We start from the raw sequence: 26,956 nt of genomic DNA, 5'->3' as shown, positions 1-26,956 counted from the left end.
TATTTATTTTTTCAAATATGATTAATGTAATGTATTATTGAATAGGATAAGCCAGTGTTTTTGTTTGATATATTTTATGTTTCTTTTTATGCGTTCACAAAAAGATCGAGTAGGTTTTTTTTTTGGGAAACTGGTCTGAAGGGTCATTATAATATATTATTCCAAGTGTGTATGTGAATCAGTATTGTTCATTGATGAATAAATACTATTCGGGAAATGAATAGTTTTCTTTTTTCTCGTACGTACATATCAATTGGCGACGAGGATTGTAACGAGTCTTAGAGGAGATCAGTGAATTGTGAACTTTTTATAAAAGTAAGAATCTGTTATGGATTCTGCGACTGAATTGAAGTGTTTGGGTGGAAATGACCATTTTGGTACCGAGTTTCAAACAGTATTGAGGGACATTTCTCTGGTAGGAGTTGGAAAAGGTCCCATCCAAGATAGATTCAAATAAGAAAAAGATGGTCTTACGTTTGAGACAGCCCTAGAAATCGCATTATGTAAAAAGCAAAGCCAGAAGGAATCGGAGCTTTCACTTGTGACTCAAGGATAGTCAGAACCCAATGCAGATACCATACATCAGTTGAGTTCCCGAAGTAATTTACAGAGTAGAAGATTGGAAACAAAAACAGTGGCGTATCTCATTCAATAATACATTACATTCAATCAAATATAAACGGGGTCAAGCGAACACTATCATGTTCGTATTCAGAATTGTGTTTTGGATTATTATCCACTAATAAGGAATTTCACTTTCAGTAATTAAAAGCTAACTGCCAAATATGTACTGTATATTTCTACTATTCAATACATTCTCCTCATGTACTATTCGTCTCATTTTAGCAAAAACGGTAACTACAATGCGATAAGGTTATTCGCTTGCCCAGACGCGCTCCCCTCTTCAAGTCTATAAATAGAACAGTGTAGCAGTCACATTCGGTGTTGCCACTGCCCCAAATTATCATAGGTTTTACCGATAGTCCCAAACATTTCCCTTACATTGAAAGATTGCTTTCAATCTATAAAGCAGTGTTAGTTCACAGGAAGAAGACACAGTTTAGAAATTGGCCGTTTCACTTCACTTGTATTAGTCTGTACCTTAGCCACACGAACTTTTTTATCTTGACCTGGAAGAACATCAATAACTCTTCCCAATTTCCAGTTGGGTGGGGCCGTATTATCTTTCTTCATGGGAACGAGTTTTCCAATTTCTAAATTTGGACACACCTTGTTCCATTTTGTCCGTACCTGTAATTCGTTCCTATATTCCTTGGACCAGCATGACCAAAAGTGCTGTAGTAACGACTGAATATGTTGAAAATTGGATAGATGGTTTACCGGGATGTCTCTAACATCAGGATCGGGGAGTGACACCATCCGTCGTCCGATCAAAAAATGGGATAGAGTCAAGGTCATTAGGACTAGAGGAAAGTGGAAACAATGGTCTCGAGTTTAGGGCTGATTAATTTTGTGTAAGCAAGGTAGACAGTCCTTCGTGAGTTAAAGAGCCATTTGACATAATTCTCTTAAAATGATATTTGCAAGAACGAACACCAGCCTCCCAGAGGCCTCCAAAATTTGGTGCTTGACTGTGAATCAAATTCCATGAAATTCCCTCATTTCCAAAAGTACTAGTGAGAGAAGTTGCGTTATTTCTCATGAATTCTTCGAATTCCTCAATTTCATTATTAGCTCCAACAAAGTTTGAGCCGTTGTCTGAAAAAGCCTCTCTAGGTTTCTCTCGCCTAGCCGCAAACCGGCGGAAACATACAATAAATGCTTCGGTCGTCAATCCCGATACCACCCCCAAATGGATCGCTTTCGTGGACGTACATATAAATAAACTGATCCAACATTTTATAAGTTTTGCATCACGACCTGGTATGTTTTTGATAAAAAATGGTCCAGCATAATCAATTCCACCTGAGCTAAAAGAAGAGGCCGGTGTGACCCTGGGCTTTGGCAAAATACCCATTTCTTGTGTAAGGGATTTAGGATCTGCCCTGAATTACACACCAATGCGTGATCTTTCTTGAGAGATTGCTACCACCAAATACCCAATAGTTTTCTCGAATTGAACCTAACAATGTTTGAAGCCCTACATGTGATAGCCTTCTGTGTTCAGCTTCGAAAAATAAAGTTGTCAATCGATGCTTTGCCGTCAATAATATAGGGTGTTTTTGTGAATATGGTACATTCGATAGTTGCAACCTACCTCCCACCCTAAGGATACCCGTATTACCAATGAATGGAATTAGTTTGAGCAGGTTTCTATGTTTAGATAAACAATTATTTTTTCCAAGTTCTTGAATCTCATTGAGCAATTTTTATGAGCACAGTTGCATCATTCAACTCCCCAGGTGTAAGATATTCTTTCTGTGACTTATTTCTCCATCGCAAACACCAAGCAATCACTCATCGTAACTGACTCATTCTTTGGATTGAAAGGACTCTAACACTTGTTAGATAGATAGTTTTTTATTTCCAACAGGTATAAATACACCCAATAACAGGAAATGTACAAACTGGATAAATGTATATATATAAAAAAAGAAAATGTTTTAAATGTGATCAAAATGTACATTCACATGCGCGTGTTATCAGGATTAGATACTACAAAAGAGAAAAAAAGAATGTACATATTGTAAGTGAATGTCATAATACAATTTATTATAATAGATAATGGAGATAAATTAATGTCACATGAACTACATATCAGATTGAAATTATTGTAAATGATTGAAATAGACGATCTCTTTAATATGTAATTTTAATATGTAATCTCTAGCACGATCACAGTAAAATACCTTTGCGTGCCTACTATTTAGTCGAGGTACAGTAAACAGAATTTTTGCTCGCAGGATTTCACAGCTTATGTAGTAAATTATAAAAGAACGTTATTGTTAGAATGATACGTCTAGTGTTCAGTGAGATGAAATAGCTTTCATTAAGAAATATAGAGTAATCAACGTTACGGTCTGGGTAAATACAATTTTTTTTCAAATATAAACATTTTAAAAATATGGGGATGGGGATACCATATTAATACCCCATATTCTAATTTGCTGCGCACATAACAGTTGAAATTAGTGTGAAGTTACGCACAACTTTTCATCCACAGTTTATGACGAAAGACAATCGAACAGGGTTTAGAATGAGATATGCGAACAGTGTTGCCAGACAGACTTGCCCAAACAGATTTGTGACCATACGTTCCTTCGGTACGAAAAAAAAGTTCCGTATATTCGGAACTGAATTACTCAAGAAAGTCAAATTACTCACTTTCCAAAAATAGTTTGTTGATAAAAATTTCAGAATGAATTCTGCAAAAGTATATCTATTGACGTGCCCAAACAGATTTGCGTACCATACGTTCCTTGGGTGCGAAAAAAAATAGTTCCGTATAATCGGAACTGAATTACTCAAAAAAGTCAAATTTCTCACTTAAAAAAAGGTTGTTATTAAAATTTTCAGAGTACAGTCTTCGAAAGTATGTCTATTCACGTGTTTGAATATATCTGATTAACATACTTTTCTTCTGTTCTTTTCAAATTTAAATTTTTAATTTGATTACATATTTGGTATGGCTGTTCGGTTGAACATTTAAATGAATAAAATAACATAATACCATAATGAATTAATATCATTATCAATAATTATAGATTCAGATAGGTATTTATCATAATCTGACATAATATTGGACAGTTTACAATAAATTAGAAGTGTAGACAATAATAGTTGATGGAAAAACTAGTAGCGTGTACTCTATTCCCTACTTCACCGGTAACTTTACTCATCAGATCAAAATTAAATTTTGAGAACATATGTCGCAATAATCATAAGGGAATGTGTAGTCAGTTACTTTTATATTTTTACTAATACATGAAATATGAATTAGTCTTTTACAACAAGTACATGTAATACAGTTCTTAGTTACTATATCACCACACAAAGGCATCTTTTTTGCATTTTGGAAGAAGCGTTCAAAATGAACAATTTCATTTTTTCTATATATGCTTCTGGTTTGAAGTTTTAAAACGAAGAGTCGTTTTTCAAAATCTTCATTCTTTCTCTATATGCTTCTGGTTTAAAGTTTTTCAACAAAGAGTCATTTCTCAAAATCTGTTCGAAAAAGTATAATATAAAAATGCCACAGTTACAATTGTTTTACATGTTCTATATTTTTTTTCCTTTGAGGAGAGAATGGTAATGTGTGTATTTTAAAAAATTCAGGAATAATTTTAAATATTTTTCTGATGAGGAATGTGTCTCTCCCATAGGATTAATGAATGTAAAATAATGTTTTTGGATATCTATCAATATAAGACACCAGTGATTTCGATTAATCAATAGAGGAATGGCAATGTTACCTTTTTCAATTTTACATTGATTTTTTGATTGAAAATTTGTGGATGTTTCACTGAATATATTTCCTCCCGAATGAGATTCTAGTATTTGATATGGTTGATCATTAGTGTCATTCAATAAATGGAACGCAACATCAATTAAAAAATTGGATAACCATTGATTATTATTCAAGTAAGAAAATCACTGGCAGATAATTCTCCAATCACATATTTCATATTTTCAAAAACTGCAACCATGTAATCTCGGTCTGTTGATTTATAATAAGAAGAATTCTGTATTAGGTCATTAGATAGGATAACAAATAGTATTTCAGGAAAGCGAAATAACTTCCAAATCTCTCTTTCGCCTTCATGTGACTCATCTAAAATATTCGGGAGTATAAAATTATAATAAAAAAATAATAATTTTGGCAACGTATTCCCAGGTTTCTTCATTTCGGAAAATTCGTTTCATAAATATACCCTTCTTTATATATATAACCAAATCACATCAATTTCTATCGACAATCTCTAACATACCTTGGATCTGATAGTGATATATATGATTGATATTAAGGTCGCCGTTAGCTGACATATAGTCCAATTTGTTCTGGAGAATAGCTTCTCTTGGGCCTTATGAAATAAGGACATATAATTTCCACTATTCCTGTAGAATTGACCAATCCGTCTGGAGAACAACCTAAACAGGGATATGTGGGGTGAATTCGTAAACCAGAAGGATTGCAATTGTTTTTAGTTTTCATTGTGTATTGATATATGGCAATTTCTTCATTTTCTATTCCATATCTGACAGCTACTACTTGAGGAGTAGTTTTTTTCCGCAATCCAAATACTCGATTTTCTTTGTTGTTTGGGTGATTTTTCTAGTTCATAAAAGTCTACATCAGCTAATTCTTTCAAAAAAAAAATCACATTTTTCTGCCTGATCATAACCAGATTGTTCCCTATATTCAACTAAATTTTTGTTACGATCCTTCAAACAAAATTTACAAACAAAATCCCCACTGAAACTGTCACTTTCGGAATTTTCACATGTTGCATGAACCCAACCATCGCATACATCACATTGCACCTATGGTACAGTCACGTCAAGATATCCTTTTCCACAGTTCAAACACATACTTAAAGTTTTGTCATTTTGTTCTGCATAGGAATCAATAGCGGATTTTCCGAAATATTTTGGAACATAGGTTGGCTTCTTCCAAGTTTCTTTGTGATCCAAAATCTTCGCATCAAGATTTTTGTTTCTTGTACATCTCTTGGGATCGATGTTAAACAGAGTCTCTTTACAAATACCAATAGTAAATTCTCTGATTTTCCTCACCACCCTACTATATTTTTGAGAAAGAAAGTTTTTGGCTTTCTCCTACTCCATTTTGATACAAAAAAGAAGGATGAGGGAGTCTCCCAAAGAAAGGAAGGAAGTAACTCTATACATGGATGTGTAGATCATGCAAAGAAGTAACTTGCATGATCTACAAAAATTAATCACTCCTAAAAATATAACCCCTTCAGTTCATATATTTTTGACTTTTGTCACTTTTCAAAACTATATTTTTTATAATTCCAAAGAATCTTTCGACTGGTGCATTACTCAATTTTTTTTTACATAGAATTTCACTCCACAAAGGCAATAGTGTTATGTATTTTTTCATTACACAATGGTATAAATGGACGCTGATAAGCAATACAATGTCAACCAACACCGTAGCAATTTTTAGAAAATGGCGCGCAAAGTGTTCTTAACAATTTCAGATAATTTATACTGATGCCTGGAACCAAACATGAAAATATTATATTTTCCTTCTTTGTAAACAAGTAAAGAATAAATTAGTGCAACAAAAATTACGAAAAATTGTGAGTGCATCGCAAAAAACACATTTTTTTATGTTGCTAAATGTAGTATTGGCTGTTAGTTTCTGAAAAACATGTTATGACATTTGACATGTTTTTTCTAAATGTTAAATAGTGGGTTGCAATTTGACTGTTTTAATGTCAAGAAGCATAAAGCACTATTGCTCAATTGCTATTGGGGTGAAAATTTTAATGAAATAAATCATCAATAAAACACGTCAAACTACTACATCGTTTTAATGGGTTTATTTCGTGTAACGAATCTGAAAGAAATGAAATACTAATATTTCTCTTACATGAATAATATTCTTAATATCAAAATCGTATAAATCGTATAAATAAAATGTCAGTCTTGGTTTTCTTGTTCTACTTCCGAATTGTCTTCGATTTCAAAATCGACAGCTCTGCCAAAACCTTCTGTATCATCAACAAAATCTTCTGACCGGACATTCTTTAAAAAGTTATAAAAAGGTTTAGCATCGACTGAAATCAGTTTCATAAGTTCTTTCAAGTCTTTCACTTTTGCAACTGATAGTTCACGACCATCAGGGTAAAGTATGGGGAGTTCCAACATAAAAAAATTGGGGTTAGATTTGCGACCTTTTCCACCTCTAGATATATCAATTATTTTTGATTCCTCGTCAAGTTTTGTTTTCATATAAAATTTCAATGGATCACTTTTACGAATCTCAATTTCAAATGTTTGCATCCAGGATATTTTTTGTTTGTCTACATCTGTTTTCCTATTGGTGATGCGTTCCTGCATGGGCGCTACTGAACGGAAATCTTCTTTACTCAGTCTGGTAGCCGTGAATTTTTTTTCACGGCGACAGTTTTCCATTACCTTGATGTAGTCTTCTGCTGTATATAGACGAATCTGTGTCTTTAAGGCGCATTCAACATCACCAAATTCTGAGTCATTTGGAAGGTAAGTATGGCCGGGTTGTAAAAATCTAAGTTTTATTTTTTGCAGTGATTTGTGATTATGGAGAATATGTGCAAGCATCAGCATCATTTAAATGCTTCTATTCTGGCCACCACATGAATCTGACCAAAGAATAAGTTTAGTAGTATTTGGTTTCAAATGTTCATTTATAAACTTTTGTATACAAGATCCTACCTCCTGTGTGCCACGATCAGCTTCATTCTCAAGCCATATGTAAAAAAAAAACCCTTTCCAGTACTCCCACAATGTATAACTAAATTGTGTAGATTGAGCTGTCGCTTGTAATAAACAATACTAGTTGGTAATCGCGGCAAGCAATGCGTCTTTTCCAGGTCGAAAGTGAGAGTCTCCAATGAAATATCTGATTTAGAACAAGCCAAGTCCTTTTTCATTCGGTCTCTCAATTTATAAGCATGATCCAAATGTTCTTTATGCTCGTTTTCTAGTAACACCCGGTGTTCACTGGTTGCCCATGTTTTGCTTGCTGTGTAACGGTCACAACGGAAACATGTGTCTTTCTGTGGCTTTTTGAATCTGAGATTGAAATCTCTATAAAAACACTGTTTGAATCTCGAAATACTAACAGGATTTTCAAATTTTTCTTTGTTAAGGTCATACAAGAGCGTTAGATTTAGGTTCGGAGCTAAGAAATTTGCTGTCGTAGTGTTCCTACCGTAATGAGAACTATACTTAGGAAACTTTCAATGAATTGTTTTATTTCTCCTAATTTGTCTTGTGAAATTGCATTTTTACCTCCAGAATGAACACCTCTGTTGTCATTTATAGGAGCTTGCGATCTGAATTTATTTAAGGCAAAATCAATCCTTGATTGACTTATGCCGAGTGTGTTTAGAAATGCATTTTTACAAATTGAGGTATTAGCCAAACGGTATTTCTTGGTAAAAACTCTTTTTGAAGTAACTAAATAGCTTCTCTTCGTTTTTTATTCGATAACGATTCCTTGCAATATTGCACATCTTGCTTCATAGGACCCTGAACTCCAGAATCTTTCGAACTCGCTCTTGCGTTGTTCCACAGACAATGTTTCAGTACATTTGAGAGGACATCTACAGCGATAACTGTCTCCATTGAATTTTTTTGCATTTACTGTCGTTCCTTTTGCACTGATATATTCTACATTAGTGTTCGTCTTTTGTTTTGTAATGCTTCTGTTTTGATCAGAATATTTTCTTTCACGACCTTTTCTAGGCCTTTCCCTCTCTGACAGAAGTGGTCCTTCTTGCTCATTATTGTTATGTTGTGGTATAAAATCATGGTCCTCAAAATTGGTACAATCTTTCACTTGGTTACTTGCTCCACTCTCTCCATTGCTGGTATCGTGAATTACCGGTAGAAAATCAGCTACATTCCAGAGGTTTTCAGCTATTTGATCAAGTTCTACTGTGTTGGGTTCATCTGGTGTTTGTTTGCTAGATGTGAAGAAATGGTCAATGGCTTTGGCTAATGGAGTTGCTGGATCTAGTATAATTTCGTTGGGCTCTGATGGGGACGTTTCTATACGGTCAAGAAATTCAATCACTGGTGAACTGGATACTGTTGTATTCTCAGATACAATGTCACTGCACTTGGAGTTCTGATATGTGAGGCGGCAATTATTATGCAGAGGAGTATATGCAGGTGTAACTGCTTCCACAATGTTTTCCTCATGAACGAAACCTATCTCATTTGATGAAATTGTAACTTCATGTTGTGAGTGATACAGATCTTCTTTCGAAAACTCCTTGGTAGGACTAGTAGGGACTTCATCAGATATTTTTGTAGAAGTAGAAATAACAAGATCCATCAACATTTGGCCTCTACATTTTGGTGGCGACATCCTGAAACAATTGGAAAAATTAGGAAGTTATTTGAAAAATGAACAATTAGTGAATATAAAACGCTAGAAGTTATATCGTCGTACGAGAATATTGTTGATTGTTATCTTCAACCTGAATGTAAGAGTATATTTTCCGGTATTTTGGAGTAGTATATTAAAAACAAAAATAACATTATTTACTTTGATTAGATATTTAGTAAAATAATGTCAAAGCCACTTATAATAAAAATAATTGCAAGCAAAAGCCAATAAATTTTTTTGCAATAATGTGTCAAGCATTATAATTCATTGAAAATGTCAAGCATGGAAGGATTGGAAGGAATAATGTATTTAACAGCTTATGATTACTTCAATCTCTTTTATTAGTTGCCTCCTTCTGCACCTTGTCGTTATTGCCTACCTTGTTGTCCATGGGCCTCTCTCTCCCTCATCATGATAACCAGCATCGTATATTGGCAGGTTTACAACTTAGTTCTGGTCGTATAGTTAAATCCCTAGTAGTTAATACCCAGACATCTCCCCCTTTTAAGTCTTTTTCAACCATACTATGGACTTGCTTCCACCTACCGCAACTGTTACACCGATAAACTTATAACTAATGTTGTTTTATTTACATATAATGTTTGCATCTAATAATATACGTTTTCTACGTACATGATATTAACCTATGTTATTATTCTAGGTAACATAATCTTTGAGATGTTGTGGTCTTTTGACAACTCTTCCTGATCGTGTCAAAAGGACATTGTTACTTGTATCTGGACCTCTACTCTCCTGGCCTTGTTGTACTAATGTATCGCGTATTCTTTCAATCTCATTGTTTGTCTGTTGCTGTTGTTTACTGACTCTGTTAACTTCTGGGTAATTACTTTTTGCTTTTTGTTTTGTTAATTCTTGCTCCTTTATTGTCTGTTCAAGTAATGTGTTGAACAAACCTTCTCTGGTTTTAACACTAGTTGTTGAATATGGTCTTAGGAATCTTCTATTCCGATTCAATATCGTGCCTGATTCATCAATTTTTATAAAATATGCTCTTGGGTGAATTTCGTCAATTCCCACCACTGTTCCTAATTTCCATTCATCTTTTCCCAGGTCAACCATCACTTTATTGTTAATTTTTAATGTTGGTAAGTCTCTTGCTTCTTTGTTGTAATGATTGATTTCTTTTTCTTTCTGTATTAACCTATGTTGTTTCAGGTTTTCTAGGTTTGTTACTTGTGGTTTTAATTGGTCTCTTTTCATTGGGATTTGCCCTTGGATTTTTCTGCTATACAGCAACTGTGCCGGAGAAGGTGTCTTCTCATCAATTGGTGTGTTTCTATACTCAAGTAATGCCATAAATACATCCTTTCCGTCGAATAATGTTCTTCATTAATTTTTTTATTGTCTGTACATGACGTTCTATAAATCCATTAGATTGAGCATACGTTGGTGTTGAAGTCTTATGACAGATTCCCCATTTTTTCATAAAATTTTAAAACTGTTGGCTTGAGTATTGAGGTCCATTATCAGAATAAAGTACCTCAGGGCAGCCTTGCCTTGCAAGGTATTTTTATAATCACTTGATGACTGGTTGTATCATTTGTAAGCTTCAATACTTCAGAAAATTATGACCATGTGTCCACTATCAGTAAAAACGTTTCCCCTTTGAAATAAAATAGGTCACTAGCTACTATTTGCCACGGACCCTCTGCCGTTTCATGTGTCATCATGGTTTCACTTTGTATTTTTCTGAGATAAGCCAAACAGGCTGGACAGTTTTCTACTTTGTCTTTAATTTCTTTTCCCATTTGTGGCCAATACACCATTTCTTTTGCCTTCAGTAATGTTTTCTTCTCTCCCAAATGTGAATAATGTAATTTATCTATTATCTCTTGGTATGACTGCTTGGTTTGTTTTAAATATAATACCATCCACTACATATAATTCATCTCTTATTTTCCAGTATTGTTTTGTCAAAACATTTACCATATCCTTGTGTTCTGGCCATCCAACTTCAATTACCTTCTTGAGTGCTTGCAACTCCGGGCATGCTGCTGTGGCTTCTGCAATACTTTGAAATTTATTCGGACTGATTCCGTCACCACATTTTAGTATGTCTACATGTGCCTGTATTTCTGTTTCTTCAACATGAAAATTTTTGTCATCCACTTTACACCTTGACAGAGCATCCGCAAAATGAAGTTGACTGCCTGGTTTATATTCAACTTTTAAATCATAATATTGTAAAGTGATTCTCAATCTTTGTAGTCTTAAAGGACAGACGTCCAATGGTTTTTTAAAAATTGTAACTAATGGTTTGTGATCTGTTTCTACTAGAAACCTACGACCATACAAATATTGGTGAAACCTTTGGCAGCCAAATGTGATAGCTAGCATCTCTTTTTCAATTTGTGCATAACCCTGTTGTGTTGTTGTCAATGCTTTTGCTGCATAAGCCAAAGGTCTGTTACCTTGGAAAATAACTGCACCCATAGCATCTTTGGAACTGTCAACTGAGAGAGTGATGTCTTTGGTTTCATCGAAGAAAGCTAAAATAGGAGCCCTTGAGAGTAAAGTTTTGATCAGCTCTAATTCGCTATCATGAACAGTTGTCCAAAGCCACATTACATTTTTCTTTAGTAATTTTCTTAAATTTGAAATTTGGTGTGATAAATTTGGTATAAACATTCCTACATAAGTTAACATTCCGAGCAAGCGACTGAGTTCTTTTTGATTCTTAGGACTAGGCATTTCTTTTATTACTTTAATTTTGTCTTCATCTACTTGTACTCCCTTTTCTGATATTTTATGCCCTACGTATTTCACCTCTTGTTGAAAAAATATTTGTCTTTATTAAATTTTACTCCACAATCTCTTGCTCGCTGGAAGAGTTCCTTCAGGGTATGCCTGTGTTCTTCTAATGTTTTTGAGTAAACTGTAATATCATCAATGTAAATTTTTATCCCAGGCAGACCCTCAAAGATCTCCGAAAATACACGGTGAAAAATTTCAGGAGCTACTGAAATGCCAAATGGTAATCTTGAGAACATGAATCTACCAAATGGCGTTGCAAATGTTGTTAACTCTGAGGCTTTCTCAGTTAACATTATTTGCCAGAACCCTTTGTTTGCATCAAGTGTTGAAAATACTTTTGAACCTTGCATGTCTTTAATTAATTCCGTAAACGTCGGCAGCTGATGGTGTTCACGTAAGATCGAATTATTGAGGTGTTGAGGGTCCAGGCACACCCTAATCCCTTTGTTTGGTTTCTTAACAGTAACAATTGGATTTATAAATTCCGTTGGTTCTGTTACTTTTTTTATGATACCCATCTTTTCCATACTCTCAAGTTAATCTTTTAACGGATTGATTAGCATGAACGGTACCTTCCTGCATGGTGTTATACTAGGTATATAGTCTGATTTTAGTTTTATATCAATTGGCTGAGATTTAATTTTTCCAATACCTTTAAATAAATCTTCGTTTTTAATTATTTCATTTTCAACCCCTGAAAATTCTATTGAATCTACTGCTCTTAACATATTAAGTTTGATTAGATCTGGTAATCCCAGTACCGCATGGCTGTTTATTCCTGTTTTCACCACTACCAGAACGATATCATACATGCTACCCTTGTATTCTACCTCATGTGCCTCGAACCTCAACGTTTCCTCCTTCAAAATTTGTTACTGTGTACTGAAAAGGCTTCAAGTTGGGTTTAGTTTTCTATGAATTATACACATGCTCTGGAACAGCATTTACCTGTGCCCCTGTATCCACTTTGAATTTTATGCTTTGACCTAAACCCGAATTGACGTGACCCACCAGCTCCGATTAAACTCATTTACTCTTTCAAGTGTGCTTACTGAAAAAGTTATGTCATTAATTTCATTATTACTATTATTTGGCTCTACCCACGTATTATCTTCAGGATTTTCTTGTAATTCACTTACTGTTCTGCTTCTACATACCCTTGCAAAATGTCCCATTTTTTGCATATTATACACTGCTTGTCCCTGGCTGGGCAATTTACTACTGGGTGTCGTTCATATCCACACTTCCAACAGCTTTGTTGTCCTCGATTATTTCTTTGGTGTTGCGACATTGCTTGTTGGCTCTGCTGTGGTCTGTTACTTTGGCCTCTCCCTCTTTGTCCACTGGGGCCTTGTTGTCTCTGCATGTAGCTGTTGTTTTGGCCGCGCCATCCTTGACCTCTGTTACTGTTATGCCTTGTATATACTGCATCAACTGATGCACCGTGATCGTACATCTCTTTTAAGTGTTTTTCAGTTAATTCAGCTGCCTTGCAGATTGTTACAGCTTTGTCCAATGTCAAGTCGTTTTCACGAAGCAGCTTGTCTATTATACGCTTGTCTTTAACACCACAAACTAATCTGTCTTTGATTAGACTGTCTTTCAATGTTCCAAAATCACATGATGCTGCAATTTTTTCCAGATCTTTCAAAAATTCATCAAAACTTTCGTTTGTTGCCTGTACCCTTATGTTAAATGTATGTCTTTCTACACTTGGATTTGTTTTTGGTTTGAAATATGCTTCAAATTTATCCAATACTGTTTGGAATACCTTCTTCTCCTCCTCAGATACTTCTAGTGTTTCAAAAATATCCATTGCCCCTTCACCAATGCAGTGTAGCAAGACTGCTACTTGAATTTCGTCATCTTTTGTAGAACCTCCTGACGCCAGTGAGTATAATTCAAATGCTTGTTTAAATTTTTTCCAATTTAGGGCCAAGTCTCCATCCATGCTCATTGATTTGGGTTGTTTTAAATTGTCCATGTTGCTTTGTTTAATTAACCTCACTTTTAATGGTTGATTTTCAACCTGTTTTGTTATTTAATGATTTCGTCTAGATTAATTGTTATGTTTTATTTACAAGACAATCAAATTAGGTTATTTTGCAATAACATGTCAAACTATTTAATACGTTCTCACGCTATAATGTATTAGTAGTTGTTGACTTTCAATTAACTAAACTAAAACATTATTTTCGATTCATTTCAAAACAAACTGCGCTCATAATACTTTGTTTTATAATTTTACCGGTAGGTAAAATAACCTCAAAAAATATGCAGTTGAAACCTATCTGATTTACTTCCATTTTTAAACTTACCTGTATAAGTTCAATGTTTACACTTATCACACGTTACACAATACCTCTAGAACACTTTATTATTGAAGTACTTGGTACAAATTTCAGCATAATACTCTTTAATTTATTATTGCAACATTCAGCGTCTTTGATTGATACGGACAGAATACAACTGTTCAGACTTCTGCAATAACGTGTCATGTCTCCTAACACTTGATGCCGATTACAAAATGGCGCTCCCGATGGTGAAACAATGTTAAAGTACTTAACACAATAATGCAAAACGATCTTGGTTGGATATTGATTTTGTGTCAAGTGTTTTCTCATAATTTTTAATGTTCAAATTATTTAAATCTAATGACACTTTTTTGCGAAACGTACTAAAGCAGATTAACTACCAGTTGACATCAAAATCTTTAAATATGATATTATGTGGGTTGACACTGTATTGCTTATTAGCGTCCAAATTTGGGTTATAAAATTCATTACTTTGCTTTCCTGAGCATATTTCAACTTATTGTATTTTCGTAAACTCTCTAAACTTCTCATAATACACACTATTTTTATACAAGGCGTTGGCATCAGTATCTACTTCGTGTGGTGCACATATCTGATCACTGTTCAAACTTAATGAATTCGATAAAACTAATGCTTTTTTTGTCAAAACATTTTTAGCTCTCAAAACAGATTCAGTGTCTGTGGAGATACTCAGTAGAATTACCAGACACTTCAGCCACTCAAATATTTCTTCCAATTCGTTGAGCTCAAATAAGGCAGCAAATTTGAATTTCAAAAATTCTCTCTCAGGAATGTCACTCGTGGTTTTATTTATGTCGTTGCAAATAACTTTGAAAAAATGACAGCAACACATGTATTCCAGTTATCTCATTTGGTCTTGAACTGCTATCATTCAAATAACTATATGTGTTGTTAATATAATCTAATAAAGACATATTATTCCAAAATATAGAAAAAAAGAAAATACACTAAAATACTTGAAAATATTGGCCATCTTTCAAAAATTTTTACCGAATAAATTAAATTTCGACAACCAATTACCAATTGATCCAGTGTCGTGATTACCAGTGATCATTTTCAGAACTGGACAAACCCGATTCTTTTTTGTTTGTATTATTCCTGCATAATAGTAAATTTTATTTTTAACATTTTTTGGTCTTCTGATGATTGTTCCTGTAGCATCTAAATAAAGAGTTGGTTTGACCTCCATTGACGTTTCCTCAAAAACAAAATTAACTTGTTCTCGACTGAAAATATGCACAAAAAAGGTTCGCCTACAGAATTAGTATAATTGTTGTTGTCTCTGTACATCAAAATCATGTCTACAACATCATCGTCACATCTGTCATTTTTTGATAATATCTCTGATCTTAACTTTTATAAACGCCATCTGATTTTACTTTACCTAAATTACCAGACTGAACATTCATTTTTGAAAATTCTTTTGAATCTTTGTGTTTTCTTAGTATAGGTTTTCTTGTTAGTAATGAATTACTTAATAGTTTTCTTTCTGACCCCCTAACATGACTCGTGAACATTTTTAAATGATTATAATGCAAAGAAGAACTCCGAACTAAAACAACATGATCATACATCTTAGTGATATCTTTTATTATTAAAATAAATAATTTGCAATTGTGCGTGATGATGATGTGATCTTTGCTTTTTACATATCTATGGTGTTTCATATTCACTGTACAAATGTTGTTCACTGATTTTTGATTTTTTTCGTAAGACAAAATTAGCCATTCCCCTCAGCAATTCATTTTTTGGAACTGATTGAAGTAAATTCTTCGTGTTAAAATGAAAGAGCCTTCGAGCACGTTACAATGTGAGTATTTTGATCGCATCCAGCTTGGATTCTTAAGATTTTTATTACCAACTGGTAATAGATCCAATGATGATTGATCATTTTTACTTATTTTTTTAAACACTTTTGGCACAACATATTTTTTGCTTGAGACGGAATCATACAAACTGATATCGGAAAAATTTATATAAGTTTTCCCGTAAGTTGAATGTACATTTTCTTTCACCAACTTGAAACAATGGTTTTCCTCATTCTCGATAATTTCATTATTTTGTACCGCTCCGTCACCTTCTGCCGCAAAATAATCTGACTTTCTTTTTTTTTAATTTCAATATTGTTTTTTTTGCGAAATAACTGAAATATGCAAGGATGAATTGACGCTCTTCGAATTTTCAGACATAATTACATTGTTTTTTATAAATTCCTCACATTCTATTGCGAAAGAATCTGATTTTCTAATTTTTTTAATTTCTATATTCGTTTTTCTGGCGAAATAACTGAAATATTCAAAGATGAATTGACACTCTTTAAACTTTCAGAAAATGAAGTTGACAATCTGAATTTTCCTAATTTATGTTTGTTTTTATTATGGAAAGCTTTTAATCACAACCTATTTTTTAGCGAATTCCGTTTTCCAAGAAATATACAAAGTTTGGAATTACACCTTCTTTACTATAATATGATTCTGGTAAATCTATTTTGAGTACTGTTACAGATTTTTTGATTTGTTGTAATAAATCACTTGTCATAATATGGTTTTCGTTATGGGACACGATGAGTTCCTTTATATTTCCGTAATTAAATCTGATAGCACAATATATATTGAACATATTTTCTTACTATCCACCCCAAAAATTATTTTTTTTAATTTATGATATACATTATCGTTATATTTAATATTTTTCAACAAATCGTAAGTATAATTAGCTTTCGAAATTTTTTGTTCCAGCGAGTTATAATCAATCTTATTTTTTCGAAAAACCATATTGAATTTTCTATAAGACGATGGTCATCAAAAATATTATTGTGATGAATAAAACAATAATAAATCATATATCTCATTTCTCATAAAACTGAAAATGAACCTTCCAGTTCAGCAGAAATTCTTGCAGGTCGGATCTCCCAGTTATGAATTTCTACCAGATTATTCATTTTCGACAAAAAAATTCAATCTCCATGAAATTGAAAATGAACTTTTCTGAAATGATACATTAGAGGTTGATTGTAATATTCCATACATATCAGATTTGGAACATTTCAGATGGTCATTTTTTAAGTCAAGAGGAGGCATCGGGTTGGAAAACTGAAATACCATGAAAGGAAAGCTGTAAGGGTTTTGCGTTTTGACAAAACTGAACAGGTAAACTAAACGTGCTAGAGACATTTAGTCCTGGCACCAACGCCCAATATGGACTCTGCGGTATTGGAACTTTCAATTTTCTGGTTTTCACATGGCAGCGGTTAATGTTTATAAATAAGTATTTTGTATCATTTTAATTCAACTGAAGTAAACAAAATATAAAAAAAAACTTTTTATAATAATTCCTTTCATGAAAGGCCTCTGAATATAACTAGTACACTCAGATCATTTTGATGTATAAATTCGTGGATGAGCAGAACCTATTGATATATTTTATCACACCGAAGGAACGTATGGTACGCAAATCTGTTTGGGCACGTCGATAGATATACTTTAGTAGAATATATTCTGAAATTTTCATCGACAAACTATTTTTGATAAGTGAGAAATTTTACTTTATCATGTAATTGAGTTCCGAATATACGGAACTCTTTTTTTTTCGTGCCGAAGGAACGTATGGTACTCAAATTTGTTTGAGCACGTCGATGAATATACTATTGAAGAATATATTCCGAAATTTTCATCGACAAACTATTTTTGATAAGTGAGTAATTTGACTTTCTTGAGTAATTCAGTTCCGAATATACGGAACTTTTTTTTTCGCACCGAAAGGAACGTATGGTACGCAAATCTGTTTCAGCACGTCGATAGATATACTTTTGAGTAATATATTCTGAAATTTCAATCGACAGACTATTTTTGATTAGTGAGAAATTTTACTTTTTTGAGTAATTCAGTTCCGAATATACGGAACTATTTTTTGTCACACACAAGAAACGTATGGTACGCAAATCTGTTTGGGAACGTCGATAGATATACTTTTGCAGAATTTATTCTGAAATTTTCATCAACAAACTATTTTTGATAAGTGAGTAATTTGACTTTCTTGAGTAATTCAGTTCCGAATATACGGAACTTTTTTTTTCGCACCGAAGGAACGTATGGTACGCAAATCTGTTTCAGCACGTCGATAGATATACTTTCGGTAATAAACATATTTCAGTAATCGCACGTTTTATTACGTTGTTAGCAGTTTTAACCGAAACAACCCGAACCAAATTGTCCTTTCCGGGATGTAGCTCCGTTATTTTTTCCAGCTTCCAATGCTGTGAAGGTACGTTCTCTTTTATCAGGATAACAACTCGTCTATTCAAATCATCTGGGGTCTTGCTGACATACCATTTTGTGCGCTGTTGTGAGGTGTTGAGATAATTTCGAGACCATTTCTTCCAAAACTGCTGAATGAGCAATCTTAAGTGATTGTAACGAGAATTGATGGTACGCTTGGTATCTGGAATCTCGGGTTCGGGTAGAGCTACTAAAGACGCTCCGATTAGGAAATGTGTGGGCGTCAATGTTTCCGGATCATCTGGGTCTTCTGTGAGTGGGCAGAGAGGTCGGGAATTGAGGATGGATTCGATTTGAAGACTCCAGGGGAAAACGATCTTAGTTCCATCAGACGGAATTTGAGGAAAATCAAATTCAAAGTTTCCCAACTAGAAAGAATATGTCAGACTCATGAAAAAAATATGCAAAAATCAGCATTTGATCAGAAAATATGTTTATTAACACTCGTACCAAGCAAAATAAGTTTTTGATGTGATTTTCCACAATCATTTCAAAAGATTCTCAGAAATATACGGACTGATGTCACTTTTACCCGGCATTAGGCGTCAATCGGTGGATCATCAAAGTATTCGTCTTCACTTTCTTCTGGTTGGTTGATATATGTTAAACGTCTGTAGAAGTCCTTCGCTTCTGGTCTTACAAGGAATGATGTAAGCGCTTGTAAATCGTCCCACTTTGCCTTCTTGATGGGTATCTGGCCATGGTACAATTTGGTCAACATCACCGCGCTATTTCTCTTTCTTGATGTGGTTTGTGTAGACTTTTTCGCTAATAACGAAGATTGTTGGTACATGCCTGTGAATGTTGCCTTGTGGAAAATCTTACCGGGGTTCTCATTTCCGACTTTTAGCATTCTGACCGGCCGGGTAGGGAAGGGGCATTTAGCAGCGTATTGTGAAACAAGAAAAGCAGTCCAATTCAGAAATTCAAAATTATTTTGTCCACAGTCGATTACTTGGAAAGGGTTCGGTTTTACGCAACAGCTTTTGAATTCTTCCCTCCAGTCATCTGGCGTCTCTGTATATGTTTTTTGATTGATGAGACTCATGTTCCGATCGCAATCCAGGTAGGAATGCCCACGAATCGGAAATATAACTTGCATTGTTTCAAATCGTTTTTCTTGCACAACCATATAGTGTAAAAATCGTATAACAGTGAAGTTCTTGTTTTGCCCAGAACATGAGTCAAAAAAAATTGCCAGCTCTCTAACCTCCATTGGCAAAATGTGGCAAAAGAAGTGGTACATCATTGAACACACGTCGTCAGCTTCTTTTCGAGCAATAGATTCGTCGTAAGTGTAGAATACGGCTTGCGAACTCGATAAAACATGGATGTTGAAGCTAATAAAATTCAGTTGACGTTTGTAGTATACGTCGTTCGTTGTTATGTCAGGTGTTGATAGGTTTTTTGGTAGTCCATTGTGATCGCTTCCATGTTTCTGGATACAGCGTTTACGATAGGATCTCTTCAGCTGATAGAAGCGCTCACTTCTCCTCAGATGAAGTTATTTTCTCGTAGCTTAACGTCTAGCTCTTTCTGTGCCTTCTCTTTGACGGGACCATCCAGATTTGATTTCGATTTCTCAGTTAGAGAAAAAATGTCAGCCTTCAAAGTATCGCAGGTGCTGCATGTATCCTTGCGCGGATAACCAAATGAAATGTTGAAATTATTTTCAAATATGCAGCGGAACGATTCATACTGCATTTTATGATCGGGGTTTTGCTCAATATATATTCTGTGTTGCTTAGATATATTTAGTGTATCAGGTAAATATACTTTCCTCGAATCCTTCAATGAATAATGGGATTTACGGCCCTTCAGACTTTTGATGAAGTCAATGGCCTTTCCCTTGGTCTCATCGCTCAGTTCATGTGGGCGTATTTCATGTTTTTCGCGTTTGTCAGTTGGCGGTTTTCCAACACGGACAAGGGAATCTCTCACATACCTGACTCGTCGATCTGTGATTCTGTGCAAGGATATGAAAGCCTTAAAACAAACTGTTACATCGCGGATTTTTTCATCCTCACTAATCCTAACTCGATAGCTGAATGAAGCTGTATAATTTCGTGCCTCATCTTCATTCTTTCGTGGACGTCGACGCATGACTGGGAGAACAGTAATAAGATCAGCAAGGTAAGCATTTTGACCATTGGTGTCCCTCAAATCGTTAAAATCGCGAATTATTCTTCGGCGTTCTGGCTCACAAATCAAAGTGAAACAGTGAAATCGTGTACACCGGCAGTCAGGCCCAAGTTCGTGGGTGGTAGCTCGCAAGGTTTTCATTACATCTCTAACCCTACCTGTTTTTTTTTATTTTTTTTTCGTTCCGCTGCTCGGAGGTCCTCTCTCTTCTCCACTGGACGCAGAAAAGTCACTGTCCATTGCACTTTAATACTGCAGAATCACACACGTTTGAAAAACAGTAAAGTTTCAAGAGAAATTGTTACGGTACGACGTATGAACAAGAACAAAACACAAGAGGATTGATAAGAACATGTTGGGTGATGCACGCCGATCACTGTAGTTTACACAAACGACAATGGTAAAAAAGGACTGAAGCCGTTCTTCCCATGGCGCGCTAGGACTCACGTCGTTTTTCCCTAGCAGGGCAGATGTTCTTAAGCTTATTTCTATGGAGTCAAGTCACTCTTGCAATTTTTTGATTCAGTCATATTATAGTACTTCCCTAATTGGCCTCAAACTCATTTTGTTGACAAAGTGGACTGAAGTCGTTTTTTCCCTGTGCCCTTCATTTGTGATAATAATGTATAAAATTCCTCAGAGGTAGGATGAACACCATGAACAACTCTTTTTATATGAAATTTTGCTGCTCGAACCGCACTTTTCCATAAGCCCTCGAAATGTGGTGAGCGCGGTGGGATAAAATGCCACTCAATCTTTAAATCTACGAGATAATTTTGAGAATGTTAATGTTTTATCAAACATTTGGCTATCGCCAAGATGCGATCTCATAAATACCGCTCTGTATCTACAAAATTTGTGCCGTTATCAGAATACACCTCACTACAAATACCTCTTCTCGCATTCAAAAAACCTTCCGATGTCAGGTCACTGACTAACTCTAAATGAGCAGCCTTTGTGGCAAAGCACACAAATATACAGAGGTACGCCTTCATCAACTTTCTGTTACGTAATTTACTGTCTCTTATTAAATAAGGCCCGGCATAATCTACGCCGCATATTGAAAATGGTCTAGATGGGGTCACGCGTGAGCTGCGTAATATGTCTCGCTTTGACGCGAAAACAAATAACGCATTCTTTTATAATACGTCTGACAGCATTTCTGACATTCAGTGGCTAAAATTTGGCTCTAATATTAGCCAAAACAATTTGACACCCGGCGTGTAAAATTCTAGCATGCTCTTGCCTTACTATTAACGACGTTACGTGGTGTCTATTAGGTACGATCATAGGATGTTTTTTGTCAAAACTCAAGTTGGAATTTGTTAATCTACCCTCTACTCTAATTATTCCAGATTCGTCTAAAAACTGATTCAGGTTAAAAAGTTTGCTGGACTTATCTAATGATTTGTTTTTCTCTAAAGTTTCAATCTCCGACAAAAATACCTCCCTTTGAACAATTTTTATGACGGTTTTTATGCTTGAGTCAATTTCTGCGTTTGTGAGCGTATTTGTTAAATTTTGTTTTATTTTATTCAACCAGTCATGCTTGAAACGAAGTAAGTATGCTACCACATGTATCAATTTTTTAAATTATGAAAAACGGGTAATAATTTCATTGTTGTTTTTTTACATATATTAACTAATATTGTCCGAATTACAAGGTACAATTTGCGGAGGCCAACGTTTACGTCCTAATTTTAGAAACGATTTACCGTCCCACCATAATGTTGATTCCATTAAATTATTTGGGTAAGTACCACGTGAAATTAAATCAGCTGGATTCGATTTAGATGGTACATGCAACCATTCTATGCCTGCTGTTATTACCTGAATTTGTGAAATTCTGTTTGAGACGAATGTTTTGAATCTGCTTGGATCTGCCTTAAGCCAAGATAACACTGTGGTTGAGTCAGACCAAAAGTAAATATTTCTGAGATTGATTTTGAGCGCGGTTGCCACTCTTTGTGAGAGTTGAGCTGAAAGCAGGGCTGCACACAGTTCTAGACGTGGAATGTGTATAATATTGAGGGGGGCAATTTTTTATTTTGCGCAGATTAATCATGCTAAAATATCACCGTTGTTATTTTTTTAACAAGATATGCGCAGGCGCCATATGCCTTCTCAGAACTGTCACAAAATAAATGCATTTCAATTTGAGTTTGATCTTTAAGTTTAATATGACGAGGAATTCGTGCTTTACTAATGTCACTCAGCTGATTGAAAAATTCAGACCATAAATCTGCTACTTCATTTGGTAACGGTTCATCCCAGTCAATATTTAACTTCCATAGAGTTTGAAGTTCGATTTTTTATTTGATTATAACAGGTTCAATAAAACTATTATTGTCCAATCTCAGAGTTTTTTGAAAGGGGTTGCTGCTGATCCAATGAGACACAGGATAGGGTGCGAAATAGTCCATTTTCGGTTCGAGGGGGAGACAGAGTACTTATTTGGTTGTTGACTTAGTTCTAGAATAATTACAAATTTTTCAATAAAATTGTTAAAAGTAGGTAATAAAAACTTCACACACGTGTTACATCATGTATAGTAATAATAATCATTACCCACCGAAAATAATTACAGGCACGGGACTCGACGGTGAATCTTGTCCTCAAGGACTACAGTAAGGTTATTTAGAAATTGATAAAATGTCTCTTTTCATAATATTTTCAATGGGTTCAGTTTTACATTTGTATTGTAAATAATCTTCTGTTGGAATCCAATTAATCCATAATGTTTCAATACCTCCTATTGTATATTGTAAGTTATTAGACAAGTGTGAAATTTCTTTCAATACTTCATCGTTATTTGACAACCACTGCCGTAAAGGAAAACCAGAATTCCTTAAAATTATATTGACTGTAAATTGAGAATTTCGCTGAATCGACATTTTCGGCTTCACTGAGCCAGTCATCCATATAAAAATCGTACTGTATGGAGTGGCTTGCCTCTGGATGTTTTTTATAGTTTTCCATGGCTAATTGTTCGAGGCACCTAGTTGCTAAAAATGAAGCGCTTGTAGTTCCTTATGTCACTGTATTCAAACTATAATGTTTTAACTGATCGGATTATTCTGAACGCCAAACTATGCGTTGCAAATCGCTTGATTTTCGTTAACGGAGATTTGACGATACATTTTTTCTATGTCGGCTGTAAAAACGATATTATATATACGAAATCGTAATAGAATTGAGAAAATATCTTCTTGTATACAAGGACCGGTCAAAAGTACATCGTTTAGAGATAAACCTGAGTTAGATTTCGCTGATGCGTCAAATACGACCCGCAACTTAGTAGTTAGCGAAGTGTTCTTTCGCACGGCGTGGTGTAGCAAATAGAAAACAGGACCGGCTGGAGGACTATTTGAATCCACCAGAGTCATATGATTTGAGTTTTGCATATTCGTTCATAAATTGTGAATATTTTTTCCGGCGCCTGATAGCATATCGATTTCTGCAGGTTCGTTGAAATAAGGATCGGCTCGTGTCATATTTCGAGGAATATTTAAGCCGGTGATGTCGAAATTGATTTGTGGGATATCCCCAGTGATCTTATCCATTACAAGGAATTGAATGTGTGTTCGGAAAGATGAATTCATCGATTTTTTTTTGTTTTTGTTGGGTAGGAAACGTTCGTTGTGGATCAATTGATTCCACTTATGGGAAATTTAATGGTAATTTCAGCTGTTTACACAGATTTGATGTAATGAATGAAGATTGACTACCGTTGTCTAGTATGGCCCTACATGTGTGACGAGTGTTTTCATTATCATAAACGTAAACTATTGCTGTTGATGAGAGTACAATATTATGATTATTTGTATAAGTATTTGAATGGAGTGTATTAGCAAACGGCAAGGTAGAAGCTGTACTTGAATGATTCTGATTTGTCTGTCTGTTCGAGTCTAAGTGGTGGTTATTTTGATGTTGAATATGATTTAATCCTGTGTTTTGAGGGTCTTGCTGGTTACGATTTGTTTCATTTTCAGACGTGTTTGAAATAACCCTAGGTTGCGTATCTATGTTTAGTAATGTATTATGTTTTTTGTTGCAGGTCCTGCAAAGACTGGCGTGACAATCTTGCGTTGAATGACCCTTGCGTTAACAATTAATAGAAGCTCGGGGTTTCTTTATTTCATTGAAACGTGATGCGATATGAAGTTTTTTAAAATCTTCACAGTGATAAATTCAATTATTATTTTTACAGAAAAGGCATTTGTTTGTGTTGAATGTCGAAACCAAAGCATTTGACAAGTTCTTGTATCGTTTGCCCTTTCATTTTGAGATGTATTATGCGCATGTAAAACTTTATTGTCTATTGCTTCCAATAGGTTACATATATCCGTAAGAAAATTGGTCGTCTATTGTTGGTGAATTATTATTTTTTGTTAGTGTTTCCCATTCCCTTTTGGAATTAGAATCCAGTTTTTCAACTAATAAATAGATCAAAATAGTTCTTCATTGACACACCGGTTTTTGTAGATTTTTAAGCGATCTATAGTTTTTTGAAAACGTATCTAATAAGTGGCGCAACTCCTTATGGGAATCTCTCGCGACAGTAGGGTTTTCAAATATGTTTTTTAGATGACATTTTATAATACGTTTTTCATTTTCAAACCATTTTTTTTAATAAATCCCACGCAACTGCGTAATTTGTGTCTTGTTATTTCTAAGGATTGAATTATTTGCGCGGCTTCTCCTTTGAGGCAGGTTTGTAAATAGTAAATTTTTTGAATATTGCTTGATGTGGAATTATTATCAATTAATGATCTGAACGTATCGTGGAACTGCGTCCATTTATCACAAGTTCCAGTAAAGTCTGGAAGAGAAAGTTGTGGCAATTTTACATTAAATTGAGGTATTTGTTTTGACTCGGGACACTGTTAGAAGCGGTATTTGTAGAAATGTTATTTGGTATTAATTCGTCGGCCTTTGCGAGCAATGCATAATGCTTATCCTCAAAATGTGTTCTTGTTTCGTTGTGTTCTTCGAGGTTCTGAATGTCAAGCTCCTCGATTTCATATTGAACTGTCTCGAATTCGGAAAAATTTTGATAAACCTTTTCAATTCGCCGAGGTATTTCTTTCATCCTAATATCAGTTGTATCCCTAATATCATCTAAATAACTAGCAAAGCGTATTTGTTGACCTTTCAGATAGGCTCTACGACCCTTAAAAATCTTAATCATCTCTTCGGTTATAATAAATTCAGTTTCTATTGATATTATGCTTGAGTGAAAGTTTTTGTTAAGTATTAACAGATCTCAGCGACCTATTCTCGAACGTCGCTACACCCGAAGAGATTATTGTGATAAATGCTAATAGTTACTGAAAATACAATACGATCTACGGAAGATGCAAGATTTCACGAACTGAAATATTTAAAACGAATAAAAAACAGAAACGTAACGGCTCTCCACTTTTATAGAGTTTCGATGGTTGTTCACAATGTTCACATGAATTCGAGCAATAAATATACAGCTAATGAATGAACGTATGATTGATTGTAATGGTTATATGGGTTATATAATCGAATAAGTGAAAAGATAGTTCGGTTATAAGGAAAATGAGGAACGAACTCACGTGGTTTCCTTTGTTAGATGCTTGGCACTTGATGACTGATTTCTTGCTCTGATGATTTGTGTCGAATATCCAAATGATTTTTCTCGATGTCTCAAATGATTCGGCTCGATATTACCAAATGTGGAATCTCGGTGCGATACGAGTATGTTCTTTCGCTACCAAAGATTTACTGATTTTTGCTGGTTGATAGTGAACTGTATTTTTTTTAATGATAACTACTGAATGAAAACAATGTTGTTTTTAGTGGAGGTTATAACTGTCTCACAACTAGTAATCGACTCCCGCTACATGGTTGTTGCTACCCTGTCGTGGTCTAGCATCTTGCACATTACGCCTGCGTTTTGAGTTCGTAAGATAAGAAAGTTATTTACTTCTAAGAAATATTTGCCAGAGCAGTGGCGTAACAAATCTCACATACGGTACTTTGAATATCAGGATTGAATGACATCTTCTGGTCAAATAATATGCCAAGGTCGCGCATTTGAGTCAAATGATTCAAGATTGTATAACTGATATTGTATGGAAACATCAATGCATTTTCTTTCTTCGAGAAGGTAACAGTTGAACATTTGTTGATATTCAACTCAAAGTGGTTTGTAGCATGGACGTAGAAAAATAAATGGACTTGGCAAACCAATACCTTCAACACAGAATGTTTTGAAGCCGCTCGGTTCGGTGGCGAGCGGGTTACGGGGAAGGAGGAATCTTGCGATAGACTGTGGCGCACGCAATAAATTCAATATGGGCAATGTAAACGAAAATATGCAAAATGTTATATACTTATGAAAACTTCAGAAATCTATTCATCAATTA

General features: G+C 34.7%; 1 protein-coding gene across 1 annotated transcript; it reads right to left on the bottom strand.

The window, feature by feature from the left end:
- Positions 1 to 6,558: 6,558 nt before the first annotated feature.
- Positions 6,559 to 26,446, bottom strand: LOC141486153 (uncharacterized). Its single transcript, XM_074183870.1, has 2 exons — positions 26,144 to 26,446; positions 6,559 to 9,008 (listed from the first exon to the last, which is right to left on the bottom strand). The coding sequence occupies exon 2, from the start codon at positions 9,005 to 9,007 to the stop codon at positions 8,114 to 8,116; it is 894 nt and encodes a 297-aa protein (XP_074039971.1). The 5' UTR covers position 9,008; positions 26,144 to 26,446; the 3' UTR covers positions 6,559 to 8,113.
- Between the last annotated feature and the right edge of the window lie 510 nt (positions 26,447 to 26,956).

Source organism: Leptinotarsa decemlineata, unplaced genomic scaffold (assembly GCF_025532065.1).
Source record: "Leptinotarsa decemlineata unplaced genomic scaffold, Ldec_3_MD MMD2_tig00026347_RagTag_RagTag, whole genome shotgun sequence".
Lineage (NCBI taxonomy): Eukaryota > Metazoa > Arthropoda > Insecta > Coleoptera > Chrysomelidae > Leptinotarsa > Leptinotarsa decemlineata.
This window is presented reverse-complemented; position numbering and strand designations above follow the sequence as displayed.

Coding starts and splice junctions, on each gene's coding strand:
- LOC141486153 (XM_074183870.1), bottom strand. CDS start 9,007: ATGTCGCCACCAAAATGTAGAGGCCAAATGTTGATGGATCTTGTTATT.